This window comes from Drosophila grimshawi, unplaced genomic scaffold (genome assembly GCF_018153295.1).
Source record: "Drosophila grimshawi isolate 15287-2541.00 unplaced genomic scaffold, ASM1815329v1 contig_1377, whole genome shotgun sequence".
Classification (NCBI taxonomy): domain Eukaryota; kingdom Metazoa; phylum Arthropoda; class Insecta; order Diptera; family Drosophilidae; genus Drosophila; species Drosophila grimshawi.
Genome location: NW_025062900.1, coordinates 15347253 through 15368758, shown reverse-complemented (window position 1 = coordinate 15368758; position 21506 = coordinate 15347253). Strand labels below are relative to the sequence as shown.

Here is a 21506-nt window from a genome sequence, read left to right as displayed (position 1 = left end):
GTGTGTGTGTGTGTGTACGTATGTGTATTTCAGTGTGAGTGTGTGTAATTGAGTGTGCTAATACTAAGGCATACCTATTTAAAGATTTTTTGCGCGAGTTTTATACAGTTCAATAAGTTGTTTATTTTAGTATCATACTTATATTAATATTTTCACTAAATAGTTGATTAATTTGTTCATTGTTTCTTTCTTTTTCTTTTTTCTTCTTTGGTATGTGTTAAACATTAAAACGAGCGAGAGAGCGAGAGGGTATCATGATCTTGGTATTAATTGATTGAGGGTGCATAAACTCTATCAACTTTGGAGCAACGGTTTAACGTATATTGTTATATAGATTTATGTACCTTGCATTGGTATATTTTTGCAATACATACATGTATATATGTAACACTAATGTATGTATTTGAGAACTTGTTTGTTTGTTTTGTTTTTCTTTAACTGTAACGCGAATATTTTCGATATTTTCCACGCTTGTGCGTTAAAAGTATATATGTATACATGTATGTATATACAGTGCGTAATACTTAATAGCCATAGAAATACAATTAAATTGAATTTAGTTAATATTCTGGCAAATTTTGTGGAATACGTTCAAAATAATAATTAAGATAAAGTTAATTTGAAATCAAAAATAAATGCTATAGTTGTTAATTTCTTGTAGCTTTCATATCATCGTTATCATCGTAATTGCCCATTTAAGCATCGGTCTCCGAACGTCGCCTTCGTCCTGGTCCGCCGGGAAAGTTGGCTGCTGCCAGACCCATGCGATGTTTCGCCTCCTGAGTTCCAGAATAGCCGCGCGCCAGTCCAAAGTCCACTGTCCGCTTCGAGCTGTTGAAGATTGGACTTTAAGGTTTGAAACTTAGACAGCTCACAGGACACATATGTCTACACTCGGAAAAAATTTGGCCTAGAATTTGGAAAATCGTCACAATATCTTCCAAAAAAGGATTATCGTTTCTAAATTATTTTGGATATATTACCAAAAGCTGTAACTAATTAATATTTTATATTGCATTGAATTAGAATAGAATCGAATTTCGAAAAGTTGTTTAAAAAAAGTTATCGTTCTAAATTAGAATTTAGAAAAATTATATAATGAGTTACCGTTGCCAAATTATTATATTTGAATTTATTAGACCTAATCACGGCATTATTAAACATATTTCCAAAAGGTATGTATAAAGATATAGGATCAATAAATTTTGTTGTTAGCCTAATTATTGAAAAAAGACCAATTATCCAATTGCTAGTGCCTATTATTTTCTGAGTGTATGCCTATATGCTCTCCGGTGCTTACTTCTCCAAGTCGTTACGTGCTCGAATTATGGTGCGTCCAAAGCGTGTCATCAACTCCATTAAAAGGTCATCGGGCACCTCCTCGAGCTCGTTGTATCCGCCGTAGCCGTTGTTCGAGCTTTGACTGTTGTTTTTATTTTGTTGGGGATGCAGTGAAGCGAAATATTAAAGTTTATATAAATAATTAGGTTTTGACTTGGAAATCCTAACAGCTACAGCACGGTACAGCACTGACGCAAATAATCAAATAATTAGGGCCTCTAATTACTTTGCCTTGTGATTTACATTTTGTTACTTTTGAATTTACATGAAAATAGAATGGCTCCCACTGGTCCTTTCTTCCTCCATCTCCTATCAGACGACATACGAAACGCCAATGAATGTAATTTTCTGAGCAACTGCAAGTTAAAAGGACTTTAATGGACTTCTATATACTTATTTACTCTATCTACTTATGTATCTAAATTGAAGATAGAATATATTAAAATGCACCAAGGATTAGTGTCTACTACTTTAAAATGTTCAGAGATGAAATTGAATTACTTAAAGTGTCTACTTAGTGTGCCGGGAAAAGTATGCAGAATTCGCTGTCATTAGAAGCAAGAGTTTACATTTAATTAATTGAAATTTTCCACAACGCATTAAAAATGCAAAGGCAAGAAGAAACACCACAGACGGGAAATTGCCGGAAATTGTATAAAATTGGCGAAGGACACGTGTCGCCCCCATTGTCAACTGGATATGTGCAGGATGTGCGTTGTTAAAATAAGCATTATCATCTCAGCTGATGCCAAAAATGGCCTTCCTCCCTACCTACTCCTTGTCACTGTACTCCTCCCACTGCACTGTGGTTAGCCTCAGCGCACAACTGAAACTCCGAACACTTTCTGGTAATTGAATTTTGGATTTTTTTGCCAAATATTCTTATACACATTTTGCGGTAGCTTAAGTGCCCAGAAATTAATTAGCTGGAAGCGATTGGGGTTATTCTACAACTACCTGGGCATGGGGGCTGCATCGGTCCTTGAGATGGCCAACAGGCAAATGATCAGCAATGCCAAAGCACAGAACGCGAATCTGTTTGTCATCATTGCGCTGCGATTTATAAGCTGAAAGTAAAACAGAGAGTAATATTGTTGAGAAAATCTACACTCGAAGATAAATAGTGTACTAAACTCAAACTTCAAATATATTGTATATATAGAAAGTCAAGCGCAGTTTTCACTCAAATGGTTGTAAGTAAATTGAAAGCATTCATGATTTAAACTATAAAAATTGAATCTGAAATCAATTACAAATTACTCGTTACAACAACTTGAGTACTCAAACAGCTGTAAAATAAAAGCAGAATAAGTAATATTTTTAGTTGATAAAATGATTAAATTTGAGTATTTGCTGGCATAAAAAATAAGTTAAATATCCAACTTCCATTTCCAAAATCATTGCGGATAAGAGAAAGTATAAATTTCGTACTGTGGATTTGGATTTTGACCTTGATTAGAAAATTCACATCAAGCAATTTTGCGCCTAAGTGCGAAATGAATCCGACTGCACTAATTTGTTGCACCCCTCTCCCTGTTGCGTATGAGCAATAAACCTCAATCAATTTCTAGGCAAGAATTAAAAATCGATGGGCGACTAACTTGGCCACTCATAGAACAGCGCTCAACTTTGGCAACCACCTCCCTCTGCCCGTGGCACGTCGGACACAAACGGAAGTCAGGTATACCATTTCCCATTAAGTGATTCATTAACTGCTCATCGAGGCATAGGCGGACACCCCCCTAGTCTCTGCCACCCACTATTACCCACCTGTGTATTAGCTTCCTGTCACACAGTCATTTGCGCTGGTCGCTTTGCTGACACAGTGGCAATATGAGCGGGGCTCGTCTCAGTTTTGCATTGCTGCACTTCCTGTCGACGCTCGTCCTGTTTGTGGACTCCAGTCGGTCCTAAATGCTGCTGTCACTGTTGTGTTTACAGTTGAGGGAAAGTTTAACAGCTCTATGACATTTCTCTGACATCAGCGGTAACAGAAGCGCCCCAGGACACTCTCCGAAACAGATAGGACACACATCAGCCAACCCACACAACAACAACAACAACAGAAACGAGCAGGACAAATGAATTGACTGACTCACTGGACCTGTCCGTATGCTATAGCTCAACTCTTGGCCTAGGGCCTCGTTTAATCATCTGGCACTTTAGTCGATTCCTGAGAGATGCCAAGCGACGTGTGCGGTGCAAGTTTAAACTGCACTTTTATTGATTCACGTGCGAGATATTTATCAGCCAACAGGCTATTCATTATGTGTATTGCTGCCAATAGCATTGACAGTGGCAAAAGTAATGGTAACAAATCGAACATGGCTGAAACTGTCTTTAATCGAAATTGGTTCTTTAAATAAACGGATAAATGAAGTAGCAAAAAACTTGGTTCGCTTCCATGATAATAAACAGAAAGACGACAATTGTGCATGTAAACTTAAATGAAATTTAATCAATTAATTATATTAAATCTTATGTCTTAAGGAAATTGTTCTTAGTGTAGAATTGTTCAAATATTTATCATATTTATCTTGCGCCTCACATCGCCTCAAGTAATATAATTATATTTACACATTTGTAAAAATGACAATACTAGTTTTGTTTGTTGCTGCCTGAAGTAGGGATTGGACTTGTCATTCATTCTTATTAATTCCGTCTTCGAAAGCACACATACATATATGTATACACATATGTCAATTTTGTTGCTGAGTGTTTGCAATACAAACTTTGACCCTTCCTTACCCACTTTCAGGTCGATTATTTCAAGTGCTTACTCACCTTAAAGTAAGCCGAGCCAACCATGGCAAAAGTAAATTCTTTCTCTCCTTCACAATTGAAAACTCACAAATAAGTAAAAAATGAATCAAAGAATGTAATCACTTGCCCCAAATTCTAGGTTATTTCAATTAGTGCAAACTGTCAAAATACGTCACAGACTAATTTATCTTAATTTCAGGGGACATGCTGAATCGAATGGAGGAGGTCAACTGCAAATAAATGTCAAACGCATGAGTTCTCCAATTACGACAGCCAATTGGTTAGTTCTGAGCTGCTGACCACAAGCATTGTCATTATAAAAAAAAAAAGAAGAAAAAATGGTCGAAAAATCGTCTTAATCTGGGACTCGTAGCTGGCAAGCAAAACCCACGAATTGTTGGGCAATAAAAGAATATTTCCCGGCCACATGCGCAGCTCTAAGCACCCGCTGCGACTCTTAAGCCATTATTGAAAGTAGATTTAAAATCAAATAAAATGCTCCAGTAAAATGAACAATGAGCAATGAGATCAATGTGTGATTACGTTTTATTATACGAATGTTTACCCTTTGCTAGGGGTCTCGGGGCCGTCAGCTGCCACAGGTTGCTGTTTGTGTGTGGTTTTTCTTTTTGTCCGCTTATCAGACCGCACAACAAACCCGCACTTTCTTCACATGGATGAGACAAAAGGCAAACGGACACGAACGAACGCGTCTTGCACTCCGTACAAATAAAGTAATCAACGAATTTTACGCCACGTCGGGCAATTTCCGTTCATCTCAGTTTCGGTCGCTTATTGTTTTTGTTTTGTATTTTTTATTTTGCAGCGGTACCACAGTGCGTATGATTGGCAGTACGATTATTAGGCAGCTTAAACGGCAGTTTAGTAATGCGATTTGCCATTGAATCTGACCAAGCGCTTATCAATCATTTCCGCTTTTTATTTATGGCCGTATGGTCGCAGCCATAATGAGTAGTCCGTAAATACGTGCATGATGTATAACGTATACGCCCAGGGCAACGCGGTCCTGAACCAGTTACTGCTCAGCGATCCGTAAATCGCACATCAATTTATTTTTTATTTATTTATTATTATTTGTTTGCTCGATAGTCTGGTAACCCAACGTAAACCGACCATATTCGATATGTTGATGGCCTGAGGACTTACCGCTAATGCAAATAAAAATTATGTGAAAAATTATATACAAATAAAAATATTGGTGCGCAAATAAGCAAATAAAGAACAATTGTACGGTCAGTGGATAATTCATTTTTAGCCCTCAATCTACAAATGCTAACTAAATATTTATAATGCTTGTCACCCTCGCAGCATCTATCTATAGATTCCCCCTTCACACCATCAGTTTCACACTTGGCTGGCATTGTGAATGGCCTGCAACTTGTGCCTCATCTTCAGCTGCTGCACAGTGTGTGTTTGAATGGTTCGCACCCGAGGAATCAGTCACTTGGACTTTATACGCCGAGTCAGCCAAGTGCCAGACCATTAATTGCACAATGCAGCTGATAGCGTGGTCAAATGGCCCTCTTGAAGTTAATACAGCGCACAAGGCTAGTGATTTGGCATTTGATCGCATTGGGCAGTGAAGAGTGGCATCTATCTATCTAAAATCAGGACTTGAAAAGGACTCTTGAAAAATCGACACTAAATAGTTTTAATGCAAGTTGACAAAAATTTGTTACATGGACAGACATTTTTCCAACGAAAGAGATTTGTTTTGCTCATTTGGAATATTGGAATTTATACGTGCCAGTTTTTATCCTATTTAAGACTCTAATTTAATTAAATCAGGACAATAGCCAAAGCATGATAGACTTTTATTTGGTATGTCACCTTATCGCATCTAAATTTATCTCAATTATAAATATACTAGACATTGACAAGTTGCTAAATAAGCCGGTCAGTTTGGATCTTCTTAGCCACATGACCAGGTTTGTCATTTTAATTTTCACCATGTGTGAGAAATTGTGTTTGTACATGTAAATTGCGTTTGAAGCCAATGACATATATATATAAAAAAAATAATAAAAAAAAAAACAAAATGAATTAAGCTGCAGTACAGCCTTTAGTCCTTGACACTCTTGGGCTTGGGTCCAGCTCTGTTCTGGCTAAAGTGAAACACGAGACGCAGACATTGAAATTGCATTGCCTTGATTGTGGGGCAAGCACCTCGCCCCTTGCTGTATATGTGTGTGTGTGGCATGGAAGTGATTGTGGATTGGTCACCTGCTGTGCTGGTAACTGAAAACGTACTTATGATATTCTAGACTTGGACGTGGACATGCCAAGAGCTGTAGCTGTGTGTGTGTGTGTGTGTTTGCTTGCCACAAGTCTGAAATTGTATTTGGGTCATTCAATTGTTAGCTGAACTTAGCCAAAATACGAGGATTGCACGTGCTTTGATATTTTGGATGCATTCAATTTAATTCTCTAAAAGCGCTTTCGAATTGGATTTGGCTTTAATTGTGGCCACAACAGAGAGCTGTCGTGCTGTATGTGTGTATATTCCGCTAATTCGTAAATATCAGAGCGAAATGAGAGAAAAACAATTATGAATATTATTAACACGCATAACAACACTTTAGTGGCCCTAACTTTTCATATAGAGCAAATGAAAATTGCGTATACGACAGCGTTGCCAGGGCTGCGAGAAAAAAAAAAAGGAAGACGAAAAGGCAACATTGCTGCATGCCCCGCATTGTAATTGGATGCTTATTGAATTAGTGCCGAAGAAGCCACTGGGGTAGATGAGGGGTGCGGGAGTAGATTGCTTGCCGCCTGCTGAGTGTTTGTTGCCATTTAGATATTCATCAAATTATTCCGTTTGTCAAATTAAGCAAACAAGTCGTCTAAGATTGATTTGGATATGGTTTCGGATTCCGGACACCCAGTCGCAAAGCCCAACATTATATTTGCCCTGATTTCTCCCTATCTCAGTCTCTTCACTGTCTCAGCCAATCAGTCTGTTTTGTGTTTGATTGTGTTTCCGGAGTGATTACGTCTGCATTGGCAGTGTTTATCTCGGACACAGCTGGTTGACATATTGTTTGTTTGTTGGCTCAAGCATAAGCTGCCCACATTTCCGCTAATCAATGTTCTCAGGTAATCTGCTTAATTCACCTTTTGCTTGCCAGACTTTTTTCTAATTGTCGCCTACGCAATTAGGTCAAATTAAAGCAATTTAACTGCCTAAATATATGAGATTACGACATCAAATAGTGTTTACCAAGAACCATTTGCCTTAATCGCATCAACCATAATATCAACAGAATTAAGTCTCAATAGCAATATGGCAACAAATATTATTGTAATTTTATTCTGCATAGCTGCACAGAAATCGATGCAATTTCGCAATGAAGCGATTTATAAGTCGAATGTTTATAAAACTTGGAGAAGTTCAGCTGCAGAGGCTAAAGTTATCTTTACAAACTCGAATGCTCCTCAAAATATTGTAAATACCAAGATTATTATTACTTAAATTGTAGTCCAAAAATAAAATTACTCCATTTTAAATACAAATTACATTTCTAGCTGGTTTTTTGCAGCCTCTTTCTGCTTTTAACAAATGACTGTACTTAAAACCACATAAATTTGTCAACATCCTAATTAATTAAAATGTTGCAGCGAAAATTTGAAAATTGTGTATTTCTTAAATAATTTGTATTTACATGGAAATGGTTGAGACAGTCCGGGCTTTAACTTTTACTTAGCCAACGTTTAATGATTACAACGTCTAATGGCAATCTTAGACCCAACTAGTGGGCCATCCTTAGGGAATTGAAAGTTTGCGGCATGCTCACAACACTTTGATAGCGATACGAGGATGTGACAATGTCAACGACGTCATCATTTGCAAAAGCACGCGCTACTCAAATACCAAAAAGCAATGAAAAAATTGTTGACCCAACTCAGATGCCGCCAACAAGTTGACGTGCCGGGATGGGCTTACAACAAGACATCCACAGCTAAGACAATGAGGTAGCAACCGCAACTTGTAACGTATCAGACTAAAAGCATTGCACGCAATAGAAAGAGGAAGGAGTAGCTTGAGCCGACGGAAAGCATCTTTTGGGAGTCGTCACTTTTTAGGGTTCATCCAAATGAGGTGGGTGGATGAGCAAATTTTGAGGGTTGAGGTTGAGTTTATGAGGAGCTGTCAATGTGAGCAACAGCTACCTGGGTGCTCTTTTAACATTTACTTAAAAATTCATTGCGATCCGAAAAATACTTTTATTTAGTTTGCTTTTTATGCAGCTGTCCCTTCGCTCTGTCCCCTTTCAAGTCGTTTTACACCAAAATCATGGAAAATTATGCGGGAAATGTCCGACACAGATTTAAATAATTGTACATGGATGTTTGGAAAATTGTTTCTGCTTTTATCCACTGGGAATTCATGGTGTTGAATTGTTTATGGATTTTTATTTAAAGCGAGCGTTTTGTGAATTAGCCTCAGGTGATTTGAATTGTAGAGCTAGTTTGGATTGCTTTCAACATTTTATTTGGCTTTGAAGTGTTGCGTGAAATTCTAAATCGTATCGAAATTATAAATAAAATTGTAAAATATTTGTGCCCCTAGCAATACATCTCGATGGTGGGTCAGCAAGCATAATATACTTTTTTGACAGACTAAAAATGGTTTTGTTCGACCTAAAATTAGATAACAAAAAAATCTAACATTTTGTTATACCTTTGGGGTATCGAAATGCGCAAAGTTGCTAATTTGTTTCATAAGTTGAACTCTTTGTAAAATCATCTTGCAGTTAACCAAAATGCGTTGTTAAAAACTTTTTGAACAAAAAACTCACATGAGCTTTTTATGTAAGCCAAACAAGCAGCCACTGCGTCATAGAGCCGTCAACAAAAGTGGCAAAATATTTAGCAAACTATACGATTGGGGCACAAACATCGTAAAAGGCGCAAAACGATGTATGACACAAAAAAGAAGGCTAACAAACTTTTGCTAACTACTTGCGTTTGTAATTGTTGACTTCCCTCTTGTTGGCCACATATATCGATGCAAATGTTGTTGTTGCTCTTTCACTTTCAGCTTCATTTCAAATGCCGTCAACCATCCAGTTGTGTTGTCTCAGTCCCAGTCCCAGTCCCAGTCCCAGTCCTAGTCCCAGTCTCACTCCGCCACCAATATCAGTGCCAGTTCCAATGCTTGGTTCGCTCTAAGTTGTTGTCGGCATTGTTTGCAACATTCACATTGACGATTGTTTGTTTATGTTTTCTGAGCATTGTTGCCGCAAGTTTCCCCCATCTCATATATGGGTCCTTTGCGCTGTAACTTGCTTCACATATGTATGTGTTGTGAATATCGAGCCAGAAACTTTTTGTATTGAATTTCTGCTTAAAATGTAAATGTTTTTCTATACCACGAACTTTGTGTTCGCTTTTACAACACTCGTTTCCTGACATTGCTCATTGTGTAATAGTAGTTTGCCTGTTGCCTTTGAGTGTTAAGAATTAAGTTGGTTTCAACTATGTCGAGTATTTTATTGTATTAACTTAGTAGTAGTATTTGAACTCTTTAAATGAATCGGATGTATAAGCGACTGATTTACTATCAGCATTTCTTAAGGTAATAAATATTAGTAAATAAATTCAAAGCTAAAGTTTATTCCACTCATAACGATCAAATTATGAATTAATTTTTATAGAAATAAAAAGCCGTCATAAGAAGCTGTAAGAGAAATTATATTTAGGGGTAAATACAAATTGCTAATTAAAGGAAATACCTCAGAATATTTATTTTATTTACTTTTTAATACGTTTCTTGCTTGTGGTTTGCATCCGAATGTATTCAATATTTTATTTCCACTCACATTTCATTTTAATTTAAATTCCAAGGTGCTTCCTTTTCCACCTCACAAATATTTATGCGTATCAAAAGTATTTTATGTTGCATTTTCTATAAGCAATTCTTTGCCAGCGTACAGGAAATTTTGCCACTGAGTGGCATCAGGAAGATGCCAGCATCCAGTGATAAGACATGCATTCTCTAGTGCCTCACTCACTGTCCCTTGCCCCTCAATCTGGGCGCGGTTTATATGAGCTTCCTCATGTTTGCTTAAAGGCTGCCAAATTGTTTGCATGACAAAGTTTGCATTTTGTAATAAATTCGCTCTTTAAGAGTGTTCGGAACATTTACGGTCGGCATTTAAATTAAACACATTTTTTTTATCATACCAAGGGATGCGCAAAAAAAAAAAATATAAAAGAAACGAAAGATTCCACCATATATATTTTGGAAACATTTTATTTCTTTTGGCCAATAAGAGGTTGGGTATGAACGTGTAAAGAAAATATCATTTCTAATGGAAAGAAGCATTTTAATAAGTGTTTGCATTTAATAAATGAGAATACCTCAACTTGAAAAGATGATACATATTTATTTTAGAATCAGAATTTTTTGATCAAAATTAAGGTAGAATTATATGAAAAAAGAAACTTTTCAATTTCCAAACTTTCAACTTTTCTATTGGAGTGATTCATGTTTGCTAACCAACTGGCGAAAACAAACAAATTTGTCACTCCATTTGCAGTGCGTAATGCCCTTAATAAACTTGTTGGACCAACCAATTCAAATTTACATTTGAGCCCATAAATTCACCTAATTAGATGTAAAAATTTGTGGACCAAAGTTCGTGGCCAATTTGAGTCTGCAAAGCTCTTGATTCAATCCAAAAATGAAACATGTATTCTTTTAAATAGAATCATAATAATGCCATCACCAGTTAATGAAGGGACCATTTACAGAAATTTTATGGAAAACACTGGGGAAAAATGTTGGGAGAGTGTCATGAATAAAAAATACAATTTCAACAATTTTGTTAGCATTCACAGATATACTAGAGCTGTGTTAATTTATGATGAATGCAGCTAAACTCAATTGGTTAGGATTTATAGCTCTATGGAGAGTTTAAGCCATATTTTGTCTGTGTGTGTTTGTGTTTTGTAACCCAAAAACGCCGTCATCAAGTGTTGCCGCCAAGTTTTGCGGGTTAACATTGCTAAAACAATTTAATTAATAAAAATATGCAAATTTAATTAAAAGAACAAACGCAAAGCTCTAAAACAGCAAAGTGAACACCGAAAAGGCAAATGTTCTTAGCACGGGTTATTTAAGGGTACTTCGAGGCGTCCAACTAGTTTTCACAGGCCCTTTCCATGTAGCTGGAACGTCATAAATGTTTTTTAATTGATGTTCAGGAATGCCCACGTAATGTTAAAACTTTATAAGGGTTTTTTCTGCATTAATTGGTAATGGAAAAAAGTTTGTCGATGAAAAGCAGATGCGCTCTATCGTCTCCATGGTCCGTGCTCATTTCACAGACCAACCGGGCTAAACAAAGCATAATAAGCAGAAATCCCACTTGTCTTTAGTGCTGTGTTGTTTGTCTTTTGTAAATTTAAAGAAAACAAAATAATACGGGCATAAAAGAAGCAACAACTTGTCGCCATTGTAAGCAATAAAAATAACTTGAGGCTGTTCATTTATTAAGTAGTTTTGGGTTGCGCAAGTCCCAGAAAAACACCTGTGCAAAAGACTGACGCAATTAAATTGAAGGCAACCGAAACGGAGAAAATAATTTGTGTAAAGGGAGAGAAAATTTACTCATACGCTCGAATTTAGGTATAAAGAGTATTTTTTGGGATATAAAATTATGGTAATTCTTGTCCTACCCATTCAATTGGTAAATGATTCATGTCAGGTATTTATTTAATTAAACAAGCATGCTGCGGCAAGTAAATATCAAATGAAAAATATACGACTTACCAAAGAACACTTTCAGTGCCCAAAAATCATTGATGCGAATCAGTGAACAAAAAAAATGAAATAACAAATATCAAAAAAGTAAACAAATAAACCGAAATGCGTTTCATTTTTAATAAATATTTTAATATTAAGAACAGCTTATTAACGTGATTTCTCCAATGCATCACATCAGTCATAAGATATTTAATCTTTCCAAAAACATAAGCTGAGCTCAAATATTAAAACATATTTTAAAGTTGTCGAGAATAAATGTCAAAATATGAATATTTTACACATTTTATTTGATTTTTATTTACTAGCTTTTGTCCCAGCTGAACTTCACCTAAGCTGAAGGCAGACCACATAACTTTTATCATCCTTAAGCTGGATAGTAAAAAATGTAAGGATTTAATCTCAATAAATGTACTTAAAATATATCGTTTATTGAAGCCTGCAATTTGAACGATAATCCCATAGACTTTTCCTTTTACGAGCAAAGCCAAAGTAGAAAATAATAAAGGTACAAACCGGCCTTAATTTTGGCAATATTCATTGAAGATTTTCTGGGATATTAAAAAAGGGTCGCATGACTCGACCAAATGAGGACAAAAAGGAAACGAAGCAACAAATGTCTTAGCCCAGCACACATTTCACTTATGGCCATATGTGGGGCTGTTAGATTGGCAAGAGCTTAAGACCGTTAGAATTCAATTTTCTTAAGCAGTTTATATGTGTCTTTAAAACTATTAGTTTGCAAAAGGATTTTAGTTTTTTCTTCACAAAATCATTTATGCTTATACTTAAAAAAAAAAATAACGGAAAAGGCAAAAATGGTTAAAATTGTTAGAGTGCGTTTTAATTATTTATAACAGTCGTATTTATAGGATGCTTTCTCAAACAGCAAATTTGATATATCTGTATATTTGGTGCAACACGTCTTCGTAATCCCGTCGCTATTTGTAGAAAATTTGTTCAGGAAAGATGTTCACTCTAGTCTCTTATTTTTTGAAAAATATTGAGTTGAGTAATCTGTATTTTATCGGTGTGTTTCAGTGTCAAATGGTCGATTACTACAGTTAATTATTTATTATATTTTAGTTCTCAAATTCATAAATAATAAATAAGAAACAACGTCAACTTCTGGTACAACTTACCTTTTATGAGAATAAACAAATTTTTTTTTAAATAGTTTTCTTCACGGAAGTCTGATGACGATCTCTGTGAAATTGAGATATGCACAGGTGATTGTTTTTGTAAAACTGCACTGGAAAACGCACAAAACAATGAAGAAACTATTAGAAACTGAATGTCACTACCAAAAATTGTTAGAAATTTGATTTGGCAACTGAAGAGATTCACCGTCGCTAGCTGCTATGGGAGAAGCTTCGCTGCTAACTGCACCGCTTTCGAACTGAAACGTAAGTGAAATCGGCACCAAAAGGCGCACTCGATTTATACGAGTGCCGCGAAGAGTTCGTCGTGCCTGCAAAGTTCGTGTCAAAGTCAACGAGCATTCGAAAGATTTCAATGGAGTGTAGACTTTAATGTGTGTGTGTGTGTATGTGTGTGTGTGTGTGTGTGTGTGTATGTAAGTTATGTTTTGTGTTGTGTTTCAGGTAGATAGCGACGACACGAGCAACAGCACGAACACCCGAACGCCCACTCTGGACATTAATGCTGTTGCTACCAAGATTGTGCGCAGTCCATTGCTCGGGTTGTGTGGCATGCTCGGATTTTGAAGTCGTATGGGCAACACGTGGTACGACGGAGCCACAAACTCAATGGACATTGGCATTTCGGCAGGGAGTACGTTCTCTTATCGGTTTTATCAGATAGCAATTACGCACAATTAGCGCGCTCACATTTGTCACGCGATCTTATCTGATTAATCATCTAATCAGCACCAGATTATTTTCAATTAGTTGCATATTTGACAGACGGCATACGAAATCCAATATAAATCCAATGCTCTGGGTATGCAAAATATTTTTGGGGTTATTAATTCCTTGGTACTGGGTACTATCATCCTTATCTGGCTGAAATTATACAATATGTTTCGTATTTTCCGTGGCATCATATACTTTCCATGTTCAATCACAGGGCCAACCAAACAAAAATAGTAATAAAAAACCATTCAATATCGAGAAAATTATACGTAAAATCTCTATTTTATCTGTGGACATTGAACGTCTGAATATTTTGTTTTTATTTAATGTTAAATGTTAATGTTATGGCAAAGTTAAACATTACATTGAACATTTTAAATGAAATAATTATAAATCGATAAGATAAAATGTGAAGGATCAGATTCTTTTCGAGACACATGTATACTTTTAAACAAATTTGTAAACAAATTATATTTAGTCACATTGCTTGTATCGAAAGAAGATTCATAAATTTAGCCCTAAATATAGTTTCCACTTATATATTATTTTCAATCCACAACACCGAATCATTTTCCTTTGGCTCACTTGACACCTATGAAAATGGAATGAACAGATTGAAGACTCGGCTTCAATCTTAGAAAATTAAATTAAATATATACATTTTAGATACAAATCCAATGTTAAATACTTGCCGACCATGAGAACGAATCACAATATTTTCCATTTTAGCTTAAGAGCTTATGCAGTTGTATAAAAGATTTAATTTCCTTGTGCTTAGGGTCACATTCAATCAAAGAATAACTGGAACTTTGTTGAATTACAACAATAAGTGCCACAATATATTTATATAAAGTCGAACCACAATGAAGCTATTATTATTTGAGGTAAAGTAATACCACAATATAAGTTTAATCACTCACACACATATTTACAACAAATGTGTATTATTATACTGCATATATACTTAGTAAATATATATTAATACTTGTATGGGCAAACATATTTGGAGTACCGAAGCTTAAATACCCTTTTAGTATCAATTAAAATACTGGTACGAAAGCATTTTCATATAGTAAAATGGAGTTTGGTTAACGATATTTGCATTCAGCAACTGCGCATTAAGAGAGAAACTTTAACTGCTACTACTACGTAATAGACAACCAATTAATAATAGGCGAATTGCGCTATCGATATTGAAATACACAATGCAATATCAACCACATGCGGCAATTATAGGAGCTGTTTGTCCAAAAATAAGATTTAGAACCTCTTTGTTTGGGAAATTGATATTTATCATTACTTAAATATACACCAGCGGAGAATATTGAAATAAAAGAATTATTATATTTGAATAGGAAGTTGAACTTCTTTAATGATGGTTAAAGGAAGACTGTTTGATTCAATTTCGGACCCGCTAATCTGAGCCAGTGTTTTTATAGAATTTTTAATGGCTGCAACAGGAAAATGTAGGCGACTAGCTAATGATGATGCGCCTGATAAAAGCTTTACAATGTTTTTTGTTTCGTGGCCTGTGTCGATTGTCCGCATATGTTGAGAAACGTGATTTAAATCCCTGGAGTACAGTGTCCTTGCCTACACACACACACATAAGTGTGTTTGTATATGGGTTTGTGTGGGTTTCTATGTTAAAGTTGGGAAGTTAATTAGGTAATATGACTTATGCAAGCGAAGATGGTTCCTTTTTGGAACTTATCGTTATGTATGCACATATAAATGCGGCATCATGACCTTTCGACCTTTCATTTGTTGTAGTTCGCAAAACGCTTGAGAATTGGGTCCATCCATCAGAAACTTCAAAAGAGTCTCGGTCTGGCATTAACTAACATTTGACGTAAACACATGGGATAAATGCGTCAGAGTAGCTAATTTATGTATTAGATGTAGTCGTTATTATAAGCACGCGCCGGTCAAATCTTATATGGAAATTGCTGTCCCTGATTGTACCCATCGCTCAGCCAGCGCATTGAAGTGCATTTCACTTTACACGGACACGGAACACCCGTTGCGAAAATCTTGGCATATTTTTGTACACAAACATGTGTATACACTATGCTATGGAAAGCAAATGCCGCACAAAACACAAAGCCAAAAGCCAAAGACATCGCTGCCCTGTCATAGCATGTTGGCATTTCCCTTTGAATTTCCACGGACATGGAGTCTTATCCACAGATTACGCATATGGACGATGTCAAACAATGCAACTTAATTTGATATCCCTTATCCATCTCATACTTACAATCCATTTCCGATTGCCAACTGTGTACTGCAATATCCTTTTGCTGCATATAAATGTAAATGAATAGAAATGAAAATTATACATTTTATACACATAAAAATTATCGTTTTCTAATGCCCTTTGGCGTGTCTAAATTAAATCAAGCCCATTACACAATCATGGCTCAGTTTTATGATTATTGCAGAACCAATGAGTATTGTTATTGTAGTTTAAAAAGCTCTTTATACACTTTGACGTATAGAAACTATCCTTGAAAAATTTAATTGAATCCAGCTTGACAAATTGAATAATTACTGACTATATAAAACATTATTTTAAACGTATATCATTAAGCTGTCATATCAGCAATAGATCAGTATTTGTTCATAGTTAGCTAAAGTCAATTTTATACGAATAAATTTTTCTTATATAAAAAAATTGTTTATTTCTAGAAAGTGTTTCCAATTGTGTTCACGATACATATACATTCATTTGTATAATGAAGTTAGCATATAACAAAATATAGACTAAGGAAATGAAAGAACAATTGGACTATATGTTAGTCGGCGTCTAATCCTCATCCTCATCTTCATCTTCATCATCATCTTCTTCGTCCTCGTCATCATCCTCATCATCAGACTCGTCAACAGGTTGGACCGTCTGCAGTGGTGGATTTTTACGTGCTTTTTTCGCTGGCACAGCCGACTCCTCGCCGCCGTCGCCATCCTTTGCCGACTCCTTAGCTTCCGCAGCCTTCAGAGCTAAACGCTTCTCTCGCAGCTCTGCCTTATGTTTCACCTGTTCTTTGGTCAACTTGATGAAATCCACATCCTTGGTAAGAGCGAATCTTGTAAGCACTTCATTTGCCTGTTTCTTCAGTTTGAGCATGCGCTGCTCACGCGGACCAACCACATAGGGTGTATCCGCTGGCGGGGCACACATGCTGATATACAAGGGCAGCGCCGAGGTTCCCACAATATCGATTTTCAAATACATTGAGCGCACATTGGCAAGACCGCCAGGATACTGCTGCTGCAGCTGTTTGACAATACCCAAAATGTTCTCGGTTAGCTGTGGGCCGCTGTGCTCATGATTGCCCACCGGTATGGCCGTTAGATCACCCTTTCTCAACTGCCTGTAGGCAGTGCGGCAAAGTGCACGCGATATTTCCTCCTTCAACTGGTTGGTCTTGCTCATACGCACGGCGTGCAACACATTGCGTGGCTTCAGAGTATGCTGTAGAGGATTTCAATTAAAGCAATTCACATAGCGATGGTAACAGTGTAACTTACCTGGCCGAGAAAAGCGCTCGCCTGGCCTGAGATGCGTCCATCGCACAGTAAGTAATCGTAGCTGTTGAGGAACTTGCGCTTAGCCTCAAAAGTGGTCATATCATTGCGCAGTCGATTAAAAGGCACCACACTCAGCCGCTGCTCGACGCCCGCCTCGCGCAATAAATCCTCATAATGCTGCACGGTGGGCTCATAGTCAAAGCGAGCTCCTCGCTGCAGGTCCGTAACAATGAAGGCGACATCGTCATCGGTACCGACCAGCGAATGCTTCAGCGCCAGCTTTACGACACGCTTGGGGCAACTGGGTATCTTGTAGCAGGCAACCTGCAGGATGTAGCGATAATCGCTGAAGATTGAGGTCGCCTTTTGCTTCTGCACCTCCTCGGCCACCTGGCTCTTAAGAGCATTGCACACTTTTTCCACATTCGATTCGCAGACAATTTCATTAAATTTATCCTCATCAAACCCTTTCAGTTCATAATCCAACTCTACGACTTTCTTTACCTTCTTTTGCTTCTTAGCTGCCCTTCCCTTTGGCTTTCCTTTGCCTTTGGGAACTTTGACAACTTTTGTGGCAACTACTTTTACTACTTTCTTGGCCACTTTCTTTGCCAACTGAGGCTGCTTCTTGGCATTCTTAGCAACTGAAGTAGTCAACTGTTTCTCTAGCTTAGCAGTTTTCTTTTCCACAGGAACTTGCTTCTTTGATTGCTTCTCCGGTTTCTCCGATTTCTTTTCTACAGGCTTCTCTTGTTTTTCGGATTTATTTTCTACAGGCACTTGCTTCTTAGGCTTTTCCTGTTTTTCGGATTTATTTTCTACAGGCACTTGCTTCGTAGGCTTTTCCTGCTGCTTTACGGGTTTCTTTTCAACCTTTTCTTGCTTCTTGGGCTTTTGACTTTCAACAGGCACAATTTTCGTTGCTTTTGTTGCATTCACCTTTGTTGGGGCAACATTCTTGGCAACCTTTGTTGCTGCTTTTGGTTTAGGTGCTGGTGTAGCCGGCGATTCGGGCGGGGCCAAGACCAATGGCTTCTTGGACGACGGCTTTGACTTCGCCGGGGGCGTAGCTGGTGTTACTGTAAATACTCCTGCTCCATTTACGGCATTTTTCTTCGTAGCTTTCTTAATTTCTGTCTTTTTTGTAGCGCTTTTTTTGCTGTCAACCACAGCAGGAGCGGTTGCTTTTGCTTTTTTAATGGTTTTGCCCACTTTTTGTTTCTCCTTGGCAATGCCTTCGATTTTGTTGCCCTTGCTGAGAGTTTTCGGCTGCGGCTTCTGTACTTTTACCATATTTGCTATTTAAAACTCAGCAATATTTAAAAACACAATGCACGCTGAACAACACGTGCGAGAGTACAAAATTGTTGCACGGTGCTTTATCGTTATCGTTTGTCGGAATTAGTTTCGATAACTCTACCAGTGCTGAAAAACAATGCTTGGCGCATCTTTTTAAATAGAATTCATCAAATCTAATTTTTATTTTTAATTAATTCAATTGATTGTCAAATTTTAAACTAATGTTCAAATTTTACAAAATGAATATCTTTGTTAAGGGATTTGCGAGTAACTTTTAAGGTCAAAGTCATGTACCTATATGTTAGCTCTCTCTCGTCACAATCAATTTCTTTTCTTTGCTATTATTAACATTCACATGCCAAAAATATCCCAGCACAAGTGGCTAATAGCCTCAGCTCGTGTCCTTGTACAATACAAAGCCCACGCACTGAATTGCTGTGGTCGGCGCGTGGCATCTCCCATGGTGCCTTAAATTAAAGTTGCTGCTGCTGCTGCTGCTTAGCTCATAGTAACGCTGCTTAACCTAACTGAGAAGGCGACACATTTGAGGACACGTGACTGATGCCGCGGCTCTTATTTTGACGATACGACAACTGGGAACTGCTTTGAGTTCAGAAGTTTGTGCAAATATAATTAACATTTATATACCGACTTAATGTGTACATTTACAATTTGAGTTTCTTTGCATTTGCTCTAGAAGGATCCTTCTTGGGACGTTTGCTACCCGTTGCTATTGTCGACGATGTTGTTGTGTCCTGCAGCTTATTAAAGAATGCCCTCGAGGATTTCAGTGCACTCTGATCGTTACTGCTGGTAATCTAATAAACAAAAAAGGAGTACAATTAACATTAGATTTTAATAAAAATTAAACATTAACTGTTTGCCGACTTACCTTGTGCACGTTCCGACTCTTTGTGATTGTCTTCAGCAGCTTGGCGTTTGATTCCCGCTGCGAAGGTGCCTTGCCCTGCTTGGCACGCTCAACTTCTCGCTTTTCCATTACGTTGTTAATGGCGCGTTGTTTCTGCTTCTTCTTGCGACGCTCGCGATTTTTGTCGGTGCTCGTCCGCTCTGTTTTGCCCAGCGGCGTGTGTTTGGGTCCACGGAAGACCTCCTCGGGTGCCAGGAGCTTCGCATCGCTGACAGCTAAAGGCGCCACCTCCTCCATATTGATGGCGGGCGTATTGGTGACAATCTTAGCCTCGGGCGCCACCGGCTTGGGCGTGAAATGGAAGTTGGAAAGGGCATCGAGCTTGAGGAATAGTTGACGCATGTCTCGTTTAATATCTTGATGCTCTTTGGGCTCTGGAGCTGTGCTGTCGTCATCATCACGATTGGGATTTAAATTATCCAACTCTTTCTGGAATTGCTGCTCATAGATTTGGGCCAGCGACAGCTTGGACTTCTCCTGATCGAGAACGAGCTGTTTCCGGTACTCCTGGGGCGTGTGCACCGGTCGCACCTTGCGCTCCACATCGTCCCAGGCTTTGTCACGTATACGCTGCATAATTATATCCTCGATAGTTTGATTCTGCTCCTCGGTAATAGGATTTGACGGTCGTGTTGTCGAGTCAAACTCGAGTATCTCCTCCAGCAACGAGTTCTGCGGACGACTGCCCGCTTGGACCTCGCCCTTGAGCTGCCAGGGCTTCTCGCCAAGCACCACATCTTCATAGTCGCGAATGCGCTGAAACAGGCGTGCCTCGCGCATCTCATTGGTCGACTGCACCACCTCCGCGGACTGCTGCTCAGCCTTATCCTCATCATCGCTATTCTCATTCGCTGAATCGGAATCACTGGCAGGTTCCATACCACTTTGGGCCACAAAATTAGCTTCATCGATTTCATTTGCCATTTCTTCCGGTTGACCCTCACCTTCTGCAGCACTTTCTTCTGCATCCTTTTCATTTTCATCCTGCTCGCTATCGCTTTCATTGAAGAAATCTTTTTGTCCGTTCAGCTCTTGCATCTTTGTCGCCTCCTTCTGCAGCTCATCGTCCATATCGAAAAAGTCCGCATAATTGGCATTATCGCCACCTTCTTCATCTGATTCGTCCGAATCATCCGCCAATCCGAAATCTTCTGTGAAATAATCAATGGCTTCTGGGTCGTCAATAGGTTTTGTGGTTTTTTGTTTGCGCATCTCTTTGGCATCTTCTTGCTCCAGAAACTGTTTCATTTCGTCCAGTTTGAAGAATTTGTCATCGACCACTGAACTTCTTCCCCTCTTCCCACTTTTAGTCATGATTTTCTTGGATTTTGATGGTTTCAAGTCAAAATCTTCCGTCTCTGATTGATGCTCCTCCTCAGCGGACTCCCCGTCGCTTTCCGGCTCACTTGCCTCCCCATTCGCATGCTCATCATCATCTTCGTCGTCGTCGTCGTCGTCATCAAGTTCAATTCCCAAGTTCTGCTCCCGCATGGCTATCAGCTGGGCGGATTGCTCAAGGAACTGTTTCAACACCAAGTCGTTGCGCATTTCAAGCTGTTGCCAAATCTGTTCCTCGTCCATATCCTCTAGCACAAGCTCGGGCAGGACTGCATTTTTAGTTGCCACATCGCTGCTGCTGCTGTTGATGCTCACTCCATAAGTTTGCTGTATCAACTGGTGTATGGATTCAATGGATTCCGGCTGTGGCCTAGGATAACAAATTATACGGTTTTAGTTAGCAACACGTGCGTCGTTGGGATGAATAACAAAAACAAACTTTAGAAAGCGTTCCGGTTCGGTGGTTAATTGCTCAAAGTTGTCAGCTATTTCCTTGAAGACATTTGTCTTGGTCTTGTTTCTATTATTCCCTCCCATATCGCTTAAATATTAGGTTTTATGATTTTTATTAAAACTGGTCTCGGGCCGAATAAACAACAAAATGATTCAAGACGAAGAGACTCATATGAACTAAATGAAC

The 21506-nt window shown here is 38.1% G+C and overlaps 3 protein-coding genes across 10 annotated transcripts; all 3 read right to left on the bottom strand.

Moving 5' to 3' along the window:
• Positions 1-2: 2 nt before the first annotated feature.
• On the bottom strand, positions 3-13308 carry LOC6561461 (diuretic hormone class 2). Of its 7 annotated transcripts, none has more exons than XM_032736228.2 (5): positions 13244-13296; positions 13039-13148; positions 2299-2408; positions 1301-1423; positions 3-846 (listed from the first exon to the last, which is right to left on the bottom strand). In XM_032736228.2, the coding sequence occupies exons 3-5, from the start codon at positions 2388-2390 to the stop codon at positions 696-698; spliced, it is 366 nt and encodes a 121-aa protein (XP_032592119.1). In that variant the 5' UTR covers positions 2391-2408; positions 13039-13148; positions 13244-13296; the 3' UTR covers positions 3-695. The 7 variants fall into 7 exon arrangements, with proteins under 7 accessions (XP_032592119.1, XP_032592117.1, XP_043070455.1 ...); XM_032736226.2 differs by having other exon boundaries at positions 6-846; positions 2296-2408; XM_043214520.1 differs by having other exon boundaries at positions 6-846; positions 2296-2408; positions 13039-13143; positions 13244-13268.
• A 3115-nt stretch (positions 13309-16423) lies between these two features.
• On the bottom strand, positions 16424-18674 carry LOC6561462 (ribosomal L1 domain-containing protein CG13096). 2 transcript variants are annotated; one of them, XM_032736276.2, is made up of 3 exons: positions 18145-18632; positions 17299-18096; positions 16424-17242 (listed from the first exon to the last, which is right to left on the bottom strand). In XM_032736276.2, exons 1-3 carry the CDS (start codon positions 18589-18591, stop codon positions 16577-16579), a joined length of 1911 nt encoding a protein of 636 aa, XP_032592167.1. In that variant the 5' UTR covers positions 18592-18632; the 3' UTR covers positions 16424-16576. The 2 variants fall into 2 exon arrangements, with proteins under 2 accessions (XP_032592167.1, XP_001988058.1); XM_001988022.3 differs by having other exon boundaries at positions 16425-17242; positions 17299-18674.
• A 517-nt stretch (positions 18675-19191) lies between these two features.
• On the bottom strand, positions 19192-21493 carry LOC6561511 (U3 small nucleolar ribonucleoprotein protein MPP10). Its single transcript, XM_001988023.2, has 3 exons — positions 21306-21493; positions 19490-21236; positions 19192-19415 (listed from the first exon to the last, which is right to left on the bottom strand). Exons 1-3 carry the CDS (start codon positions 21401-21403, stop codon positions 19263-19265), a joined length of 1998 nt encoding a protein of 665 aa, XP_001988059.1. The 5' UTR covers positions 21404-21493; the 3' UTR covers positions 19192-19262.
• Positions 21494-21506: the final 13 nt, after the last annotated feature.

Coding starts and splice junctions, on each gene's coding strand:
- LOC6561461 (XM_032736226.2), bottom strand. CDS start 2,390: ATGATGACAAACAGATTCGCGTTCTGTGCTTTGGCATTGCTGATCATT. Junction 1,424..2,295: donor GCAGCCCCCATGCCCAGGTA/GTTGTAGAATAA, acceptor TAAAAACAACAG/TCAAAGCTCGAACAACGGCT. Junction 847..1,300: donor GCACGTAACGACTTGGAGAA/GTAAGCACCGGA, acceptor CAAACCTTAAAG/TCCAATCTTCAACAGCTCGA.
- LOC6561462 (XM_001988022.3), bottom strand. CDS start 18,591: ATGGTAAAAGTACAGAAGCCGCAGCCGAAAACTCTCAGCAAGGGCAAC. Junction 17,243..17,298: donor CGAGCGCTTTTCTCGGCCAG/GTAAGTTACACT, acceptor AATCCTCTACAG/CATACTCTGAAGCCACGCAA.
- LOC6561511 (XM_001988023.2), bottom strand. CDS start 21,403: ATGGGAGGGAATAATAGAAACAAGACCAAGACAAATGTCTTCAAGGAA. Junction 21,237..21,305: donor GAACCGGAACGCTTTCTAAA/GTTTGTTTTTGT, acceptor TTGTTATCCTAG/GCCACAGCCGGAATCCATTG. Junction 19,416..19,489: donor AGAGTCGGAACGTGCACAAG/GTAAGTCGGCAA, acceptor TTTGTTTATTAG/ATTACCAGCAGTAACGATCA.